Source organism: Rhinopithecus roxellana, chromosome 8 (genome assembly GCF_007565055.1).
Source record: "Rhinopithecus roxellana isolate Shanxi Qingling chromosome 8, ASM756505v1, whole genome shotgun sequence".
Taxonomy (NCBI): domain Eukaryota; kingdom Metazoa; phylum Chordata; class Mammalia; order Primates; family Cercopithecidae; genus Rhinopithecus; species Rhinopithecus roxellana.
The window spans coordinates 111985841-112005009 of record NC_044556.1 but is presented as its reverse complement, the minus strand read 5'-3'; the positions used below and the strand labels follow the sequence as shown (position 1 = coordinate 112005009).

The 19169-nt window shown below is 37.9% G+C and overlaps 1 protein-coding gene across 2 annotated transcripts in view; it reads right to left on the bottom strand.

The window, feature by feature from the left end:
• Window positions 1-19169, bottom strand: part of GCSAML (germinal center associated signaling and motility like) — a 64697-nt gene that overhangs the window by 8941 nt on the left and 36587 nt on the right. Inside the window, exons 1-4 of one of the 2 annotated variants that reach the window (XM_010387344.2) lie at window positions 18898-19074; window positions 11622-11681; window positions 4395-4441; window positions 2074-2102 (exon numbers count right to left, since the gene is read on the bottom strand). In XM_010387344.2, coding sequence (XP_010385646.1) covers window positions 2074-2102; window positions 4395-4441; window positions 11622-11681; window positions 18898-18926 — 165 coding nt within the window. In that variant the 5' untranslated portion in view covers window positions 18927-19074. Of the gene's footprint in view, window positions 1-2073; window positions 2103-4394; window positions 4442-11621; window positions 11682-18897; window positions 19075-19169 lie in introns of those variants that run through there. The other variant, XM_010387348.2, reaches the window with a different exon arrangement.

Below are 19169 nucleotides of genomic sequence, written 5' to 3'. Positions count from 1 at the left end.
AGCTCATCATCACTGGTCATTAGAGAAATGCAAATCAAAACCACAATGAGATACCATCTCACACCAGTTAGAATGTCAGTCATTAAAAAGTCTGGAAACAACAAATGCTGGCAAGGATGCAGAGAAATAGGAACTCTTTTACACTGTTGGTGAGAGTGTAAATTAGTTCAACCATTGTGGAAGACAACGTGGCAATTCTTCAAGGATCTAGAACCAGAAATACTATATGACCCAGCAATCCCATTACTGGGTATATACCCAAAGGATTATAAATCATTCTACACAAAGGATTATAAATCATCATGCTATAAAGTCACATCCAAACGTATGTTTATTGCAGCACTATTTACAATAGCAAAGACTTGGAACCAACCCAAATACGCATCAATGATAGACTGGATAGAGGAAATGTGGCATATATACACCATGGAATACTATGCAGCCGTAAAAAAGACTGAGTTCATGTGTTTTATAGGGACATGGGGTATAACTAAAGGGCTTCTGCACAGAGTTTATGTCCTTTGCAGGAACATGGTTGAAACTGGAAACCATCATTCTCAGCAAACTAACACAGGAACAGAAAAACCAAACTATGGCATGTTCTTACTCGCAAGTGGGAGCTGAACAATGAGAACGCATGGACACAGGGAGGGGAACATCACACACTGGGGCCTGTTGGGGTGTGGGGGGCAAGGGGAGAGAGAGCATTAGAACAAATATCTAATACATGCGGAGTTTAAAACCTAGATGACAGGCTGATAGGTGCAGTAAAGCACCATGGCACATGTATTCCTATGTAACAGACCTGCACGTTCAGCACATATATCCCAAAACTTAAAGTAAAAATAAATAAATAAATAAATAAAATATATATAATGTAAGAAATATTTCTAGAAAAAAAAAAAAAAAAAAGCCCTTGCTCCAAGCCCTGGTGTCTTAGAGACCTCATTATAGCAGCATAAACTGCACTCCAAGCTTCTACTAATTATGCTTTAATTTTACCTTGAATAATAAAAGAGGAAAGAAGGATGCTATTATGCTTCTAAATATCTAGGGAAAAAACAATTCTATACTTTAGGTCACACATACTGAGATGCAATGTATGCAACAATCAGACCTCAGTAAGTAATGAATAAGTCATTATTCACTATAATTTTTATAAGATAAAATACTAAGAAAAAAATGAGTTTATGCACATTTTCAATTGCATAGACAGTGAAGGAAAGAAAAAATAAAAACATTAATATATACTAATTAAATCAACAAAAATTTTATGGTATAGTATCAAAAGGAATAAACTTTTTTCCATGTTATAGTTTCCACCATACTTGTCAATGTAAATGCTAATTCCTGGATATAAGGTTTGAAAGGGAATGTGGAAAGCTAAAAATAATTAATCTTTCACGGTGGTCAGTTTATAAGTATAAATTTACTTAATTTCATCTGTTTTTGTCATAATAGCTTTGAAAATTAAAACAATAGGCTGGACACAGTGACTCATGCCTGTTACCCATGCACTTTGCGGGGCGGAGGCCAGTGGATTCACTTGAGGCCAGGAGTTCAAGATTAGCCTAGCCAACATAGAGAAACCTTGTCTCTACTAAAAATAAAAAATTAGCCAGGTGTGGTGGTGCACACCTGTAAAGCCAGCTACCTGGGAGGCTGAGGCACCAGAATCACTTGAACCCAGGAGACGGAGGTTGAAGTGGGCCAAGATTGTGCCATTGCACACCAGCCTGGATGACAAAGTGTGACTCTGTCTCAATAAATACATAAATAAATAAATAAATAAAATTAGACTTCAGCAGAATTGAGGCCAAAACAATAAGAACTTGCTACTCATCCAGATCAGTTAAAATACTTTTTGATTTTTTTATTTCCTTTCATTTCTGCATCACAATGGCCATATAAATTATTTAAAATATGAACAATTTCTAAAAGTACATTTAGAAATTACAAATGAAGGAAGACAGATGCTACTCTTGAACAAATCATCTGTATTTTGACATTTATCAGACAAACATAATAAAAGTTTGTGTTTTTCTTTTGTCTTGCTTTTTGTTTTCTACTTACCTGATTAGAAATGGATGAAACTTCTTTGCCTGGAGGATTAATAAAAGAAAGAAAGAAAGAAAGAAAGGAAAGCATTGTGAGACTTTTGCACCATCACAGATTGAAGGAAAAGGTGAAAAAAACAGAATGTAGAAATAATAAAACTGCAGAGGCCTATTATCTAAACATCTGACATTACCCCATCTTATAACTGAAGTTCTCAAGACTGAGTGACAAAATCAAGAAAGAACATGTGTTCTGAGATACCATCAATAGTATGTTCTTTCTGTAAATAAAGCACATTAATGTACTGAATAAAATGGATTTCAAAATTTGGTAATAAAATGTTCATAAACGTGCTGTCAATGCAATATAATAAGCATAAAGAAAGAATGATTATAGCTGCAAATTTAAGATATAAATTTTATATAAATATTACAGGAAAATTATACAATTCTTTAAAATGAACACCCACTATAGAGGTAGGTACAGAAATAACACGAGTAACTATTTCAAGTTACATACAAATATGCAGATTCATGTTGATTCCATCTGTGAATGGTGAAGCAATTTACATATGTGTGAATCTGAAATTCACTACTAATTTTTTTTTTTTTTTGAGACAGAGTCTAACTCTGTCACCCAGACTGGAGTGCAATGACGCTATCTCGGCTCACTGCAACCTCCGCCTCCTGGGTTCAAGCGATTCTCCTGCCTCAGCCTTCCAAGTAGCTAGGACTACAGGCACATGCCACCACGCCCAGCTAATTTTTGCATTTTCAGTAGAGAGCGGGTTTCACCATGTTAGCCAGGATGGTCTCAATCTCCTGACCTCGTGATCTGCCCACCTCGGCCTCCCAAAGTGCTGAGATTACAGGCGTGAGTCACTGTGACCAGCTGTCTGTTCACTCTTGTTAATTATTTTTGCTGTGCAGAAATATTTTAGTTTAGTTAGATCCCATTTGTCCATATCTGCTTTTCTTACAATTGTTTTTGATGTTTTCATCATGAAATATTTGCTCATTCCTATGTTCTGAATGGTATTGCCTAGGTTGTTTTACAGGGTTTTTGTAGTTTTGGGTTTTACATTTGGGTCTTTAATCCATCTTGAGTTAATTTTTGTATATGGCGTAAGGAAGGGATCCAATTTCTATCCTCTCCATATGGCTAGCCAGTTAACCCAGCACCATGGATTGAACAGGAAATCCTGTCCCCATTGTTTGTTAGTTAGCAACATAGTATTCTTTATTTGAAATTTGGTAAGGGAATACATCCCAAGTGCCCTTGTGTCCCCACATTCACACAGGATGGTAGCTATGTATAGTGATGGATATATTAATTTGGTGTAGCAATCATTATACAGTGTATACATATATCAAATCATCGCATTGCACACCTTGAATATAGGCAATTTTTATTTGTCAGTTATACCTCAATAAAGTTGGGGGTAAAAATAAACAGAGAGTTTCCTTTAGATATACTTGTCTACAGGGGCTGAGCCCTGTTATTCATAACTGTCGATTTTGAGTAATTACATGATTACTATACCTAGATACTATGGCAAACAGAGCAAATTCTTTTTTTTTTTTTTTTTTTTTTTTAAGACAGGCTCTTGCTACATTGCTCAGGCTGAACTCTAATTTCTGGCCTCAAGGAATCCTTCTACTTTAGCCTTCCAAGTAGCTGGGACTACAGGAGTGCACCACCAACTTCTTTCAACTTCTTGAGAACAAAATAATACACTTTTTAGGGGCCAGGAGTGGTGGCTCACACCTGTAATCCCAGCACTTTGGGAGGCCAAGGTAGGTGGATCATGAGGTCAGGAGTTTGAGACCAGCCTGGCCAACATGCTGAAACCCCATCTCTACTAAAAATACAAAGATTAGCTGGGTGTGGTGGTGTCTGCCTGTAATCCCAGCTACTCGGGAGGCTGAGGCTGGAGAATCGCTTGAACCCGGAAGGCGGGGGCTTACAGTGAGCCGAGATCACGACACTGCACTCCAGCCTGGGTGACAGGGTGTGACTCCATCTCAAAAAAAAAACACACTTTTTATCACCTGCTAATATTCAGAGGCCCTATTTTAGAACACCAATATACAAATTAAAATCAGTAGAATTTTGGTTAACTTCTTTCCACAGACATTTCTTAAATGTCTCTCAAAAAATAATATACAAATATTACTTTAATACCAAGAATGATGTGATCAATTTTATGAAAGAGTAAGAACTCCAAGCAGCCTCTTCTGCAATCTGTTATTACAATAGGCTCAAGAGTGTCTGCTAATTGGATGCTTAAATTTGCACTTCCCTACTATGAAAAATATTATACAGCCATGACTTACTTTTATCTTGATCTTGAAGTTTTCTTTCAAATGTAGTCATTTCCTGCCTACAAGGAAAGAGATCGTTAACATGAGACACTCCAGGTTCTCCCAAGCTGAAAATGCCTTTCAAAGCATTTGGTTGCCCTTAACCTAAGGCCATTGTTAGATTTTCCATGCAAATATTAAATACAATTAAAAGGCTGCTTACTCCAGCCTTTTTTGAAAAACCACAAAAATCTAGATAAACAATGAAAAGTGGAAAATAAAGCTCCATACAGCAAGAAGCTAAGGGAATTATTAGCTTATCAGATATATTATCGCATGCATGGAAAACATACGTATAATATAATGAAATTTAGGACAATTCAAGAGAGAAAATTGAAAGTTTTGAAATTTACTTTTCTGCTATTCTTGATGAGGGTGTATAAATCCTTAAAGGTAAATGATTTTTACAAATTTTAACTAAAACTTTACGGTAATAGACATTAATAAGTGTGGTGGCCAGGTGCAATGCCTCATGCCTGATCCCAGCACTTTGGGAGGCCGAGGCAGGCAGATCACGAGGTCAGGAGATCGAGACCATCCTGGCCAACACGGTGAGACCCCGTCTCCACTAAAATACGGGAAAAAAAAAATTAGCTGAGCACGGTGGCATGCGCCTGTAGTCCCAACTACTCGGGAGGCTGAGGCAGGGGAATTGCTTGAACCAGGGAGATGGAGGTTGCAGTGAGCCAAGATCGTGCCACTACACTCCAGCCTGGTGACAGAGCAAGATTCCATCTCCAAATAAAATAAAATAAAATAAAAATAATAAGTGTGGGCCAGTGATGAAAGAAATAGAGATTATTTTTAAAGGGACACAATTTATACAGTAAAGAGGATTCAAAGGTGGTAGTGAGGAGATGGGGTTGTCAGCATATCACCTTTTATTTATCTGTTATCAGACTCCTAAATTTAAGGGGAAATATGAAAAAAGGACATAACTTGTAATGAGCTGCCCGCCTCAAGGACAGTCAGTTACACAGTATAGAGATGTGCCTGGGCTGAGGGAAAAATATTTTGTGAGGAAGTATTCTAAAACGACATGCCACAATCACCGCCTGGATTTTGCAACACAGCAGAGACCCCTCTTGGAAGCCTGTTGGGCACCCACAAGCAAGGAAATAAAGGAAAGTCGTGAGTTCCTTCAAGGGAAATTCTGGTACCCGGCCAGCCCTGAGAAGTAAATGAGCAGCCTGATCAGCAGGAGGAAACCTGGACCTCCACCACATGCATCCTCTGGCACACAGACCTCAGGCGCAGGGGCGCTGAGGACTGAACTCCCACTGCCAGGCTTTGTCTACCTTTCTTCCTGAGGAGCCTGAGAAAGTCATGACCAGGAGCCAGACCTTAGCATTCCTTTCTCTTGACTCCACATTTTTAGACAAAGTTTGCTTCCTTAAACAATAGCAAATCAAAGAATCTTTCATTCCACCTATGACCCATAAGGCACCCTTCCCCCTCAGCTTCAAGGTATCTCAACTTTTTAGGCCAAACCAACTATAATCTCCATGTACTGATTTACAATTTTTTTTTTATTATTATACTTTAAGTTCTAGGGTATATGTGATCTGCCTGTAAATTCCGCTTTCCGGAAATTTACCCCTGCCTTTTAAAACCCTTGATTGTCAGCCATTGAAGAGGACAGGTCTTAAGCCCGAGGGACCGATTCTCCTTGCTTGGCGACCTGCAAATAGATGTATCCTTGGTCCTGCTGCAGCCCTCGGTGTGGATGTTTTTGGCTTTACAGCACCAGGTGAGCTACCCCTCAGTTTGGTTCAGTCACAGCCATAGCTTGTTTCTCTTCTGCACCCTCCTTAAACACACACGCATACACACAATTTTATCTCACAGATGATCTACTTTCATTCAGAATACTAAGCACAAAGTTACAAAGATGAACTGCATAACAAAAGCAAAACAAAAAAAGCAGAAACAGTATTTAGAAGCAGAAAAATAATATCTGTTTTTACTGTTAATAGTTATTAACAATAATAAATAAAGAACAATTATTGGAATAATTACTAATAATTATTGTTCATAATAATTAACAATAATAAATGGAGAAGGAAAATGGACTGGCCTAAACCAGGAAAACAATTGTAGAGAATAACATTTTTATGTTAAATTAAAACAACATTAATGGGAGAGGAAAGAATCAAGAGAAGTTAGCTAATGGGTACAAAAATATAGTTAGCTAGAACAAATAAGTCCTAGTATTTGATAGCACGGTGGGGAAAATTATAGTTAACAATAATTTATTGTACATTTCAAAATAGCTAGAAGAATTGTAATGTTCCCAAGACAAAGAAAAGATTGGTGTTTGAGTAGATGGATATCACAAGTACTCTGATTTAATCATTACACATTGTATACATTTATCAAAATATCACATGTACCACCCAAATATGTACAAGTATGCTAGCTATATCAGTTTTTAAAATAGCCCAGGTATGGTGGCTCATGCCTGTAATCCCAGCACTTTGGGAGGCCAACGCAGGTGGATCACTTGAGCCCAGAAGTTTGAGACCAGACTGGGCAACGTGGCAAAACCCTGTCTGTACAAAAAAGGTGTATATTATCCAGGCATGATGGTGTGCACCTGTAATCTCAGGTACTTGGGAGGCTGAGGCAGGAGAAGTGCTGGAACCCAGGAGGCAGAGGTTGCAGTGAGCCGAGATTGCACCATTGCACTCCAGCCCCGGCGACAACAGCGAGACTCGGTCTCAAAAAAAAAAAAAAAAAAAAAAAAGATCTAAACAAATGAAACAAAAGTATAACAAGAGAAAAGTCATAAAATAAATACTTAAATCTGAAAACTGACTTCACAGGGGGAAAAAACAAATGGCACGGAACACTGAGATATGGTGACTACAACCAGTGACAACATGTGCTTGAAATTCGCTGAGAGTGGATCTCAAGCATTCTCATCACACACATAAACAATGGTAACTGTGTGAGATAATAAATATATTAAGTAGTTAATGTACTTTATAGTGATAATCATTTCACCATATATACACATCAAAACATCATATTGTATACCTTCAATATGTACAATTTTTGTTTTTCAATCATAGCTCAAGAAAGGTGAGAAAAATATTTAAAATAAAGACATATGTATAAAAGAAAATAATACATGATTGGGGGTGGGGGTAGGGAACAAATAATGAGTTTTTGAACTTTCATGGGGAAAATGTATGTAAAACCAAGTCATCAGGAAGACCAGTTAAGGTGGCCCAGCTCCACAGGCGCAAAGTGGAATTACACTCGCTAAGTTGTGAGGAGAAAGATACGATCCAAGAACTGTATTACTCTCCAAGGAAAGAAAACGTACTGTCAAATGTCTTAGTACTGAGATAATCTAAAACCTATGAGATCTTTAGGAAAGAAAGAAAGCAAACATTACTGCACAACCACATTTGGACTTTGTAAAATGCAAAGTTATGTAACAAAGCAGTTGGTGAATGAAGAATTTGGCCACTCGGTTATCTGTCATTCTGAGGCTCTAGCCACAAAATCCAAACCTGTCTGAGTCCAGGCTGTGGATTATCAGCACCTACTGGTTGTCCACTCTGTCTTAAATACAGTGGAACAATTCTGCATGCTGTGGCCACTGGAAACTTCCAGACAGTGGCAGGAATTCCTGGATTTCTAGGAATCCTCTTAGATTTTCTTGACATCTCTCATGAACTAAACTGTGTCCCCTTAAAATCCACACGTTGAAGTCCTAATCCCCAGAACCTCAGAATGTGACTGTATTTGGAGACAGGATCTAACAGAGGTAATTACATTAAAACGAGGTCATAAGATTAGGCCCTGTTTCAGTATGACTGGTGTCTTTGTCAGAACAGAAAATTTGAACACAGTCATAACACAGAGGGAAGACCATTCGAAGACTCGGGGAAAAGACAGTCATTGACAAGCCAAAGACAGACTTCACAAAACAGCCCACCTCTGCCAACATGTTGATCTCAGACTTCCAGTCTCTGTAATTGTGAGAAAGAAAATTTTGGTTCCTTAAGCCACCCAGTCTATGGTACTTTGCTTGAGAGCCTTAGTAAATGAATACAGATTGATATGTGGGAACTGGACTAGTCCATACTAATGAAACAGGACCTCCCTCTATCCTCCGTATCCGAGAGGAAGCTGCCTGCAATGTCCCCTGGTGTCTTTGATCTCCCGTCACAGGGACCTTCTCACACTCCGGAAGATGAAGACTTTAGCAAGACTGTCATTTCAGAAAAAGAGCTGGACAGGAGATGGCATGATAGAGATTAAAACCAACAAACACCTAATACCGTCATGAATTGCTACACACGAAACTATTAAGAATCCATATGAAAGAAAGAAAAAGAAAATATGAAAGGTTACTCAAATAAACCAGCAGATTAATTTCTCTCAGCTGTAACAAGTAGGAAAAATAATGACAGTGAATATCTGAAATACACAATAATGTTTCTCTAGCAGACAAATTTCAAAATTATGATCTTTGAACAAAAGATTACATCATAGATTTTCAAAATCTAGGCACATAATGATGCGCACAGATACCAGCTAGTATGTATTGAGTGTTGGTGCCAGACAGCCACTGTGCTGATGAAATAGACCGTGATTTCTTTTTCCATAAACACAAGCTAAAATTGTAGTATTTTAAGGCTATTTTGCATATGAAGAACCCAAAATTTACAGAATGTAAGTAATTTGTCTCAAAGTTAACATATAGGACAAAGAAAACCTTAATAAAATCCATAAAGCAGAAATAACACAGGCCACACAGATACTGGTAACAATGACATAAAATTTAAATTATATTTTAGACTACAAAACAATATTTGAAATTTAAAAACTACTCAGGTCCAAGAATAAATTAAAAGTTACAAAATATTAGATAATAATAGTATTTCCTTTAATTACACATAGGATACAGGTAAAATATTATTTAGAGGGAAAGTTTATATTCATATATGCTTCCATTCCTAAACAAGAAAAATTGAGAACAAAATTTTTAAGTTTTGAATTCAAAACAATTAGAATAGCAATAATTTTAAAAACTAAGGGAAGCAAAAATAAGAATGCAATAAAGATAAAAGCAATGATACTATGACATCCTGGAAAAAATGCAAAACAGAAATCAGATCAGTGGTTGCCAGGGGTTAAAGGGAAAGGGAGGGGTGGTAGGAATATTCTGTATCTTGATTGTGGTGATTACATGACTGTGTACGTTTTTCCTAAACTTATCAAACTGTATATATAAGGGTGAATTTTACTGTACTATAGCTCTATAAGCCTACATTTTAAAAGTCAAGTGACTTGAAAGAGCTCATACTGTCCTTTCTGTAAATATGTTTTAATGAATAATATTCTGGTAAGAATCCAATAATCAAAATTGACTCAGGAAGATATAGAAGATCCAACTTTATTCAATAGACATCATCCTGTGAAATTAGCCAAAAAGGAAACTGACTTCTCAACCCATGTGAAACACATATTTGACTGCAATTGACTAGAATGGTAAAATGGTTCAGATCTTCCTCACCATGCTGACTAGTGAAAGTTCCATGAGTCGTGCTCCTAAAATTTTCTTGCACGAGAAAACCCTAACGACATTTAATTTATCTACATTTGGTTACTGTCTGCTTGTAATAAAGACTTGCTGGTATTTGAAAATGTTAACACTTCAGTTCCTTTAACAGAAAAATATTAGAGAATGACATCTAGTGCAGATCTCACCTTAGACATGATGAAACAAAAGCCTAGTTTAAATGACTAGTTTATGCCTAAATTAAACGTCTAATGTAAATGCCTAAATTAAAAGTCTACTTTAAAAGACGCTATACAGAACTGATTCACAGCAGCTGATAAAAGAACCTTGGTTCAATAACATCACCAGATCATTGCTATCTCCTCTCCAGCTACAAACCATAAGGGGAGTGGGGGGAGTGGGGAGAGCATGAGACAGGGTCACAAGATAGGCATAGCCAGCTCCACTGTCCCTGAGGGCTGACTCATGAAGCCAACTCTCTCCTTTGGCAGGAAAGTGTTATTCAAACATTTAGGAGGGGGCTGATGCCTGCAAACATCATTTCACATCACCAACAGATACCTGACTCATCTCCTCAATCCTCTGCCCCTTCATACCATGGAAGAGAAGAAGCAGCCATCTCAGAGACAGAAACCAAGACATTGAGATGAAATGATTAAAAAAGAGCTTAGTGCAAAAATATGAAAAGCCTGTGGTTAACCAACAAAGCAGGGTGTTTCTGTTCATCTAAGCTGAGGCAAGATATCAACATCTAGATATCTACCATTTTTCCACTCCATTTTTTATCTTTTTTCCACTGAGTGTCTTGTGAGGGTTGAGAAACAGATATACACTAGCAAGTGAAACAGATGTGACTTTAAAGTGCGTATGGTCTATGAAGGAAGTGGACTATAAACAGCTCAAACAACATATAGAGCTACAAGTTGAGATAAAGGCCACAACAAATATAGGTAGTTTCTAGTGCCATAAAACCATGGGGTGCCGAAGCAAAGTTCCTCCATAATCTTTCAGAGAGGGGCATGAGGGCCAGCATCTCCAGGAGGAGACATTATCAATCAGTCCAAGTGCAAATATGGAAATTTGTTTTAATTGTGAAGTAAAAGACCAGCTTGTAGAAACGCCCTAAAGTGAGGCTGAGCTTGGTGGCTTGAAGAACATCAAATAAAAGGAGAATGCATATAAGATAGTGAGTGAAGGTAGAGGGTGAGGAACCACATGGGAGAGATGCAGAATCCAATCCTAATAGAATTGTAGGCCCTGGTGAAGAGTTTGCATTTTATTCTGAATGCAGTGAAGAACCATTGAATGGTCTCAGGCAAGGAAAAGGCATAATGAGACATGTTTTCCAAAGATTATTCTGGCTACTTGTGAGGAGAAGGTGGGAAATACGGCCACTGCATATAACCAACCAAAACCAGACATCCTTTATTCTATCTTTATGTTTCTACACTCGCATTATATAATCGATAGAAACAAAACACGTGGCTAACACCCTGTCTTTCTTATTTAGACAGAGTCAGTGTCTAACCTGCTGCCAAGTCATGCAGGTAATCACCAAAGAACTCTGTTACAGGGGCCCTGAGAGGTGTTAGTTCGAGTGGGGCACACATTCTGGAAGTAATCTCAGAGAAAAAAAAGACTCTGATACGCTCTGTTCTTACCGTTTTCTTTCCTCATCTGGGTTTCCTTTCCTGGGCTTCTTTTGATTCTCTCCCAGACAACTATATGGAAACACAAAAGAAAAAAGAGAGATTGTTACTGCCCTCCACATTTTTCACCTTCTTCTCTAACTTTCTGTACCATTAAAACCAAACCTGCCTTTTCTTTTTGACAAACTTCCCTTTCCTTCAAAATCAACAAGCAGTCACAGACAGAATGCATTTCAGAACTTAACCACAGAAACCAGGCCTCTGATGGGACAAAATGCCCATAGTCTGACTTTTGATTCTCTCAGTCTTTGGATTTATTGTGACCTGACATGCAAACTTCCGGAATCTCCAGAAGAGGTGAGAGCTCCCAAGAAGCTAGAAAGACCTTAACAACAGGGAGGCGCCACTTCTGCAACAACCTGAGGCAAGCTGAGCTGCTTGTACACACCTTTGTGGACTATGAGGACTGTCAGTCTTGGCCCGCTGAACCACAGCAGGCTTCTCGGGGCCCTGCTGCATGTGGCCATTCATGTGCACTTAAGACATTGGGATCTTTACATACATTCAGGAAAGGTGATTTTTTCATATTACTCTTGGTGTTTTGCCATCAGTTATCATCATCTTTATGATAATCAGGCAAACACTAAACGATGAAGTTAGAGAAATCAGGTGATTTGCATGGTTAACACAATAGTTAGCAGCTTGTGTTTGTGACTTGGTTAATCAAACTTTCTACTCCACCAGTTGTCCAAACATAGCATTTCTTTCACGGTTTTCTTTTCCTCTGTTATCACATCTGGAGCGCTGGTCTATCCTTCTGCTTCTAGGTAGCTTTGCATGGAAGAGCCTCACCTCTGCTTACCAGCAGGATTCAGGGAAGGCATTTCGAACCAACGCTGAGAAAGTGCCTTCCCTGAATACAGCTCATACGTATATGTTCAAGAAACATTGCTAGATATCAACACACAAGGCCACTAAGCAAAGAATATATTTGTTAAACATAAAGGAATATCAACTTATAGAGGAGGGGGCTTTTTATAGAATCAGTTGCTGATGTAGAGATTTTGTATAATAGTCTCAATCACAGTCAAATCTGGATGTAATGTTTATTTAATAGTGTAGATTGTAAATCAGGTAAAAAGTAATTTAAGTGTCTCCTTTTCTCCCCCTTTTCCTGGAGTTCAGTTTTCTCATGATTCCATCTTCCTAAACTGGTCAATAAAGAAAGAATTTGGTAAAATAATCATCCTTGGGGTTATTAGTGATTCATTGACTTATACATCTAAAGGATGTTTGTATTTTAAAGTTGAAAACAAGACAGGAAAGTACTTAGCATCGGTACGGACCTAATTGGAATTCCACATCATTAATATTATTAAACATAACTGGATACTAAATTCTACTGTGAATAAAGTAAAAAGTGTTTTTCTTAATCCAGAGGGATTCAGATAATATCAGGCCATAGGTGATGTACAAAAATTTGTTGACCAAATTAATAAATCAACTACTACTCCATTGTTTTTAAAAATAGGTATTTTACTAAGCTTTAAAAGTATCTTGGCCAAATAATTAAGATTATGAGTAATTTTTTTTATACCTTCTGGGTTTTTTCTTCTTATTTTTAAACTTTCTAAATGTTGGATGTTGACTTATGACTTCATAACTCCACAAAGAAAGTCTTAATAAACATCCCCCAAAATCAGCAATTTGCACACGATTTCTCCAACTATCAAGCAGTAAAATTAAAACCCAAGAAGCTATAACCAAAAGTGTACATGTCTAGGTATAAGTAATATTCTAAATAATCCTTATGTTAAACAGGGAATCATAAAGGAACTTTCTAAAAACACAGAATAAAATAATAATGCAAGCTACACAAAACTATTTGAAGGATAAAGTGAAGTGTGAAGAAAATAGCTTGCTAAAATACATTCATAAGAAAACATAACTGACTAATAATGACAAAGTAAGCATTTATCTTTAGAAGTTGGGAGAAGAAAAAGGAAACAAGAAAGTTGTGGGTAAAAATAAATATGATAGGGAACCATATCTTAGAATAATATCAGTAAGATAGCAAAAGTCTGGAAAGACCAACTAAAGAAATAAGGAATGGAGACAAAAATATAATGAAAACAGAAAGTTCAGAATAAGTATTACAGACATACAACAAACATGATGAAGAATTATTTATAATAAACACGATGGCTTAAAATGAGTAATATCTTGGAAAAATGAAATAAAAAATTGACACATGAATACCATCAATAATAAAAAAATTCCAGCTTACACAGCTGCATACACAATTTACCAAACTTCAAGTGACAAATATACTCTCTCATATATAAGATGTTCCAGAAAGTAGAAAAATGTAAAATGATGCCAACCCATTTAATGAAATTGGTAAACTTTCATTTCAAATTAAATAAACCAAATTTTTAAAAATCACAGGTCCAATTCAATCATGGAAATAGATGCAATAATCCTCAATAAAATATAAGTTAACTAAATCTAAAATTATGGTAAAATTGCACACATCACAATCAAATGGGTTTTATCCCAGAAATTAAAAGATAGGTAATTAGCAAAAATATTTATTAACACAATTAACCACTTTAGAAGTCTAAGAGAAGACTCATGAGGTTATCTCAATAGTTTAAAAATGCATTTGATAATGTTTGGTCCTTATTAACAATAAAAACCCTCAGAAGAGCTAGGTGCAGTAGTGCATGCCTGTAATCCCAGCTCCTTCGGAGGCTGAGGCAGGAAGATCACTTGAGGCCAGGAGTTCAAAGCTGCAGTGCACTCTGATTGCATCTGGGAATAGCCACTACACTCCAGACTGGGCAACATAGTGAAACCTCATCTCTACATATTTTTTTAAAAAGTAGAATCTCCTTATTTTGATAGAGGCAATATGCCAAAAACATAAATGCCAAATATAAATGTCAAAAATATACAGCAACCTTAATGAAAACAAATTTAGAAAAAAATTATTATGATCAGTTACAAGACAATGATGCCTAAGAATTCTGACATTGTCAAACATAATTATGCTATAAAACATGATAAAGATACCTATAAGATTTGTAAGAAACAAAAAAGAATAGAAAAATCTTTAACTTTATAGATGATATATTAACTATGTAAACCCAGTAGGATTAAAAAGCCATGAAAAAAAATGAGAAATTCAACAAGGCTAGTGGATACAAAGTCATCAATAACATTCCAACAATAACAGGCTAGGAAAAAATGTCATTCATAGATTTATTACTGTTGCATATGGTATCTAGAAATCTATCTAACAAGGAATAAAAGAAAAACAAAAAGCGAAAGCTCTATTAGAATACATTAAAGAAGATTTGAATAAACGTCGTTATAAATAATTGTTTTGACTGGTGTATTAATAGTATATCTTCATAGGCCAGGAGCGGTGACTCACGCCTATAATCCCAGCACTTAGGGAGGCCAAGGCAGGTGGATCATGAGGTCAGGAGTTCAAGACCAGCCTGGCCAATATGGTGAAACCCCGTCTCTACTAAAAATACAAAACTTAGACGGGCATGGTGGTGTGTGCCTGTAGTCCCAGCTATTCGGTAGCCTGAGGCAGAAGAATCTCTTGAACCCAGGAGGCAGAGGTTGCAGTGAGCTGAGATCGCGCCACTGCCCTCCAGCCTGGGTGACAGAGCAAGACTCCATCTTAAAAAAAAAAAAAAAAAAAAAAAAAAAAATATATATATATATATATATATATATATATATATAGTATATCAGCATAAACACAGAAGAATTTGCAAATAGATCTCTATATTCACAATGTTATCCCAATCAAAATTCAAATTGGCACTTTTTATACAATACACAAATTCAGAATTTGTGTATAAATTTATATGGGAGGATAAAATCTTCAAAGAACTGAATGAATTTTGAAATAAAGACTAAAGAGGGTATGTGATGGACACTGCCCATGGGCGATGTCAACATTTATTTCACCCTCTTGCTAGTCAGAGAGGCTAGAAAGCAGCAGCTACCTTCCCCAGACTCATCTGCAGTCAATTATCAGGCTGCAAATTAGGTATTGCCCAAGGTAACAGGCCTCTGACAAGCAGGGTCAGGGCACCAGGAGGCTCTCTGCATCCGTGTTCTAGAGGCCATTCTCCAGCCTTCTCTAACACCACATCTGTGATCCAAATGACTGACACACACCAAGGTGACTCCTTGGGAATGCCTTTACTTTCACTGAATGTCCTCTTCGTGTTGGTTGTTCCTAATGAATTTCAGCTCTTTACCATCTCTTTGTTGGGGCTCAGAAAATGATACTCCAAAATAAAAGCCTCAGAAGCAGCTCTCTTTCTCTTGCCCTCCTCTCTGTGGCAACTGTTTCCTATCCAGGGCTAGCCATAGAAATTAGAATCCCTCTTCCCCAAGGTGATTGACAGAAACCAGAACCTCTTTTCCCCAAAGCCAGCCATAAAATTAGTCAGATGACTCTAACTTTCCCTCTATCTTTCTGTGTAAGAACCGGCCATAAAGACATTATCTGACCTACTTTGTTTGACCGTAGGTCATAAGCCGCCATTCCAGAGAGTGTTCTGCCCCATATGCATAAGTAAGGAACCCACACAGAGAGGTCAAGAAGAATCTAAACAGACAGAACAAGACTTGCTGGGATTTTCCACTCTATTAGCATTAGGTCATATCCTTTTTGTCCAATCGTATTTCTACATGGCTAGCCAAAATTTGTAGAACCTAAGCATAGAAATGGACAGTTTCCTTTGCATCTTTGCGTCTTCATTCTGAGGTTCCTGTGTCCCATAAAATGATGATCAATAAATTTGTATGACTTTTGTCCTATTAATCTGCGTTTTCTCAACTGATTTCAGAGAACCTTCAGGGAACAAAGGGGAAGTTTTCCTTTTGCCCCTACATCTTCTTTGGTATATTTTAAGAGCTTGTTGTCTATTTCTCTGTGTCATTCCTCGATACTCACTGAGCATAGACATTTCTTCCTAAAATACATGCCACACTGCGTTTTTCTCCAGCTTATAAATGTTCACTGCTTTACCACTTTCTATGTGCCTTTGAAGGCACTTCATTATCAGACCCCCAACTTCATTCTCAACTTCTTCTGCTACTGGAGTCATCTCTGAACAATATGCTCCAATTATTGACAGTCATACCGTGTACTTGAAACTCATACATTTTCACACGCTGTCCCTTCAGCTTGGACCATCTTTTCCTGCTTTGTAAGTCTGCCTAACATTTACAGCACAGTCCAAATGGCAATTCCTCAAACATGTCCTTCCTTCCTGCTATCCCAAATCAGAATTCCATTCCTTCCTTCCTTTTATTTCTACAGTGCACTGTTTGTGTTTCTACCTAGAACACATTAGCAACTGCCTTATCTTAAAAAGAAGACATTGTGGTGTAATGGAAATGACGGATGACTTGACATCATAAATTACATGTTACATTCATAATTTTATAGCAAAGGCAACCTTGACAAGTTTTAATTCTCTCTCAGTTTTAATTATCTGAGCCATGTAATGCCTGTTTTTTTAAAGCTGAGTCAGAGTCATTAAGTACGATGTTCTTTGAAGGGGCCTATCCATTTTTAAAATTTGCCTCCATATCCATTTTCCTTCCATGTTTAATTTTTTCTTGCGACCAAGACCATTGTCTTACCTAGGCTTTCCATAAATACTGGTTAACTTTAAAAGAAGGGAAGCATTTTTTCTTTAGGGTAAATAATTGAATTTACCTCTCAGCACAATTGTGTCATTTTTCCTCCATCTACTGCCCAGACTCATGTTCATCCTGAACTTTGATGGGCCCTCTCCATCCATGAACCATTAAGCTTTTTTTTTTCTTTTTTTTTTGAGACAGTCTCGCTCTGTCGCCCAGGTTGGAGTGCAGTGGCACCATCTCAGCTCGCTACAAGCTCTGCCTTCCAGGTTCACGCCATTCTCCTGCCTCAGCCACCCGAGTAGCTGGGACTATAGGCACCCGCCACCACGCCTAGCTAATTTTTCATATTTTTAGTAGAGACGGGGTTTCACCGTGTTAGCCAGTATGGTCTCAATCTCCTGACCTCCTGACCCACCCACCTCAGCCTCCCAAAGTGCTGGGATTACAGGCGTGAGCCACTGCACCCAGCCACCCTTAAACTCTTTAAGAAATAGGGATTTACTGAAAGACTAAATGAAGAAGTCAAGGGACAGCTGAGCTATTTAACCTGGTGAAAGGAGACAGCATGAACCATCAGGTGTGGGGAAGACAATCTGCTACCTCATAAAGACAGCTTCTCTGACCTATTTTGTTTGACCATAGGTCATAAGCCACCATTCCAGAGAGTGTTCTGCCCCATACCCATAAGTAAGGAATCTGCACAGAGAGGTCAAGAAGAATCTAAACAGATAGAACAAGACTTGCTGGGATTTTCCACTCAGTCTCTTAGCATTAGGTCATATCCTTTTTGTCCAGTCATGTTTCTACGTGGTGCCCACTGGAGCACAGGAGTAATATGATGAGAGTTTTGCCTTGGGTCTATCAATGTAGTCACATCATATGCAAGATTGTCTGGAAGGGGACTGGGAGAGTGGACAGAGGAGTGGGATGCTGTAGAGCCCATCATTTAAGATTAAGCAAGATGTAAGAACAATAATGCCTGTCATCTGTATATGTTCTATAAATTATGAACTATTGGAAGAGTGTAAGGCTAAACATTACCAAAAAAAGGTGTGACTAAAGTCAGAAGCATTCAAATGCATATCCTGCATCCATAATTTGCAAGGACCTGACTGTTCATTCTCATACCAACCCACAAAGCTGATGGATGGAAAGTTAAGCTCTACACCCTCATGAAGAAAAAGAGGAGCAGAAAAATTCAAGTGACAATTGTGTAGGGTTGCCAGATGAATTACAAGATGCACTGCTAAATTTGAATTTCAGATAAACAATGAATAACTTTTTAATAAAGTACAACCCATGTTATAATGCCCAAAATATTATATGAGGCACATTCATACTAAAAAAAAAATGTTTTTCTGGAATTTGAATATGACTTAGCATCCAGTATTTTTGTTTTCTACATCTGGCAACCTATTGTGGTTCCAGAGTAAGGCAAGAGAAGCAGTCAACGGGGCGTCACTGTGTGCTCCTAGAGGATGCTGTCTCCAGGCTCAACCTTCTAGAAGCACAATGTACCTCACCATTACAAATGTGTATGTCCAGCCTCCTTATCTCTGTTCTCTTTCTCCCAAGAAAGGCAGCACCAAGAGTCAAGACTCACCTGAGTTTTCGCAGGAGATAATTTCCCATCTTTCCACAGTGACTCGGTTTCTCAGCTCCTGAGTTTCACTCCACTTGGGGAAGTTCTGACCAAAGCACCAAGAGGAAAATGCATGAGGCAGGAGGTTGCATCTGACCACGGGTTCGTGCTCTTGCCAACCACGAGCTGCCAGGGGCCTGCGCATGATAGAGAAGGCAGGAAGAGCTCGAAAGGGGAGGCGGAAAGGAAAGTGTGAGTGTGCGTGTGTGTGAGTGCCTGCATGCACACACACA